General features: G+C 33.2%; 1 protein-coding gene across 5 annotated transcripts in view; it reads right to left on the bottom strand.

Annotated features, from left to right (window-relative positions):
- Positions 1-2,424, bottom strand: part of hspbap1 (HSPB1 associated protein 1) — a 33,903-nt gene that overhangs the window by 2,246 nt on the left and 29,233 nt on the right. For all 5 annotated transcript variants that reach the window (XM_023337080.1, XM_023337078.1, XM_023337079.1 and 2 more), the window contains one exon: positions 2,053-2,163. In XM_023337080.1, coding sequence (XP_023192848.1) covers positions 2,053-2,163 — 111 coding nt within the window. The remainder of the gene's footprint in view (positions 1-2,052; positions 2,164-2,424) is intronic.

The following is a 2,424-nucleotide window of genomic DNA, read 5'->3' as shown; positions in this document are numbered from 1 at the left end:
CTGGAAAATGTAAAAAAATCTTGCAAAATATTTAATGTTTTAAACTTCATAATGCTTTTAAAAAGATCTGTTAGTTTGCTAACAGCTAATAATCAGACAAAACACTTTATTCAGTGTTGTGTGAAAATGTTTGAACTTGCAAAAGCTTTACACCAGCGACAGACAGTAAATGAAATCAAACGGCACGACACAGATGCCTCTTCTAACTCCAGGAAGGAATCAGATACAGTGCCTTGCACAAGTATTCACCCCCCCTGTTTTGTCATATTTATTGGCATTTTATGTGTTGGCCAAAGGAAAATAATACATCAAACATGGTTTTCAACTTTTGTCTAGGACTTAAACAAATAGATGTGATGAATCGATTATTGAAATAATAACTGTGAACTAATTTAGTAATTGAATAATTGTTAATAGGAGTGTACAGACTAAAAAAACGGAAAGAACAATGTACTGAAAGCAGAAATTAAGCCAAAACTGTGAAAAAAAATATACTTTTTGCATTTAAGATACAAAAAAACCTCACTTATAAACCTGTCCTACCCTGAACTACTCAAGTGGCATAGTTTTAGCTACACCTGGTTCAAATACAGTAAAAATCTCCTTTTTTTGATATCTCATTATTAATTGGTTAAAAAATAAAAAACTCAACAATTCAGAGCTATACCTAAGTCAAGCAGAAAGGGCTGAGCTTTTCACGTGTTGATGTTGGAAGTATTTATTTTGCTGATAGAGTGTACATTAAAGGAATGCTGCCATTGTATTTCAAGAAAATGTTCATTTTCTTGCTTAAAAAAGAAAATGAAGCATTTGTTTATCCGCATCTTTCATTTCTAAAGTTATAAAGGCTTAAATGGTTAGATGAAAAATCTGCAGACTGCCACGACTGTCATTTGAATTATGGATAGACTAATCATTAGCTAAAATAATCGTTAGATGCAGCCCTACTTTCATCTAGAAACAAAAATCTGAAAAGTGTAGCATGAATTTGTATTCACACATTAGGAGCTGGATATATTTAGATTACACACATATACCAACTTTATTTATAATTATGTGACTTCTGAATGCAACTGGCTGTAATGAATCTTATCCAGAGGTATCAGGGTAAAATTAGCCATGCTTTTCAGATTTAGATTTTCCTTTGTGAAGTGGAAGGAAAGAAAAAAAAGAGAAAAAAACAATTTTGCACAATAGTGTTTCATATAAAATCCCAATAAAAAGAGCTGTTTTGGCAGTATGTGTGGAACGTACATGTTATAAGTCAGCTAGTTTTATTGTCGTCAGCATAGATAAAAACTAAAAAATACTGATTCTCTTACACGGTTATTCTGGCTGATCTCTTAAACTTCACAATACAACAATACACACATCTGGTGTCCTCTGGGAAGCTCCTGCTCATCTCTGCATTTTCAGAAGAGCTGTGGTCTCTCTATGCACACTGTGGTCCCAGTGGCAGGAGCAGCTTAAAAACACAAACTAAAGAATGTTCTAGAGGTGGGATAGCAAAATTTTCATGAGGTACTGATAGAAGAAAAAGAAAAATGTATCTGGTAGTCCCAAAAAGGAACACTAGAGGGCGACCAAGGTAAGACAGACCCTGAAAAAGTTTCCCTTAAAGGTCATGATGATTTGTATCTGACTACAGACTGGATGGAGACTTAAAAACTATTAGATGTTTTCTCCAGAGACAGGGATTTTTGTAGCAGATTTTTTTAGTTAGATGAAAATATGGATGCTTAAATGGAAATAATACCGTCTAATATTTTTATTTCTGTTTGATTTAAAATGGCTGCCGCTTTCAAAGAACTTGCCGCATATTTAGCTATTTCATGTTTTTCAATCCTTAGTGAAGGAAATAATAATAAAAAAGAAAAAAAACATGTCAGTATATATATATATATATATATATATATATATATATATATATATATATATATATATATATAGTATTTGGAAACTGGGTTTTTAAATCCATCACTTTTGTTTTTTAATTTTATCTTGGATTATGAGGTGCTTCAAATGTTTTTCATGGTAGCATGTATTTGTTACCTCAGTGGGGTTCAGCCAGGTGTCGGCGTTGTCGTCACTCAGAGCACTTTTCATCGCACACACAACCGTCCTGGTCACGGCTTCGCTGACCCGAGCTGCGTCGTCCACTTCCTGTGCAGAAACAGAGAGACAAACGTAAGCAAAATCACACCCGCATTTATTATAATTTTTGCATTTAATGCAGACAGTTTTATCGTGTTTGTGACCTCTCTGGGAAAATGCTTAGAAATTTGCTTTTGTTTTTATTGTTCGAATGAAATGCCTCCACTCAAACTCATTGTATATTAGACAAAGATAATCTGAGTAAATATAAAAAGCAGTTTTATAATGATTTTAATTATAAGGCAAAAGAGGTATAAATCAACTCGGATG

Source organism: Xiphophorus maculatus, chromosome 7 (genome assembly GCF_002775205.1).
Source record: "Xiphophorus maculatus strain JP 163 A chromosome 7, X_maculatus-5.0-male, whole genome shotgun sequence".
In the NCBI taxonomy this organism is placed as follows: domain Eukaryota; kingdom Metazoa; phylum Chordata; class Actinopteri; order Cyprinodontiformes; family Poeciliidae; genus Xiphophorus; species Xiphophorus maculatus.
The sequence above is the reverse complement of the archived record's forward strand: the minus strand, read 5'-3'. Positions and strand labels throughout refer to the sequence as shown.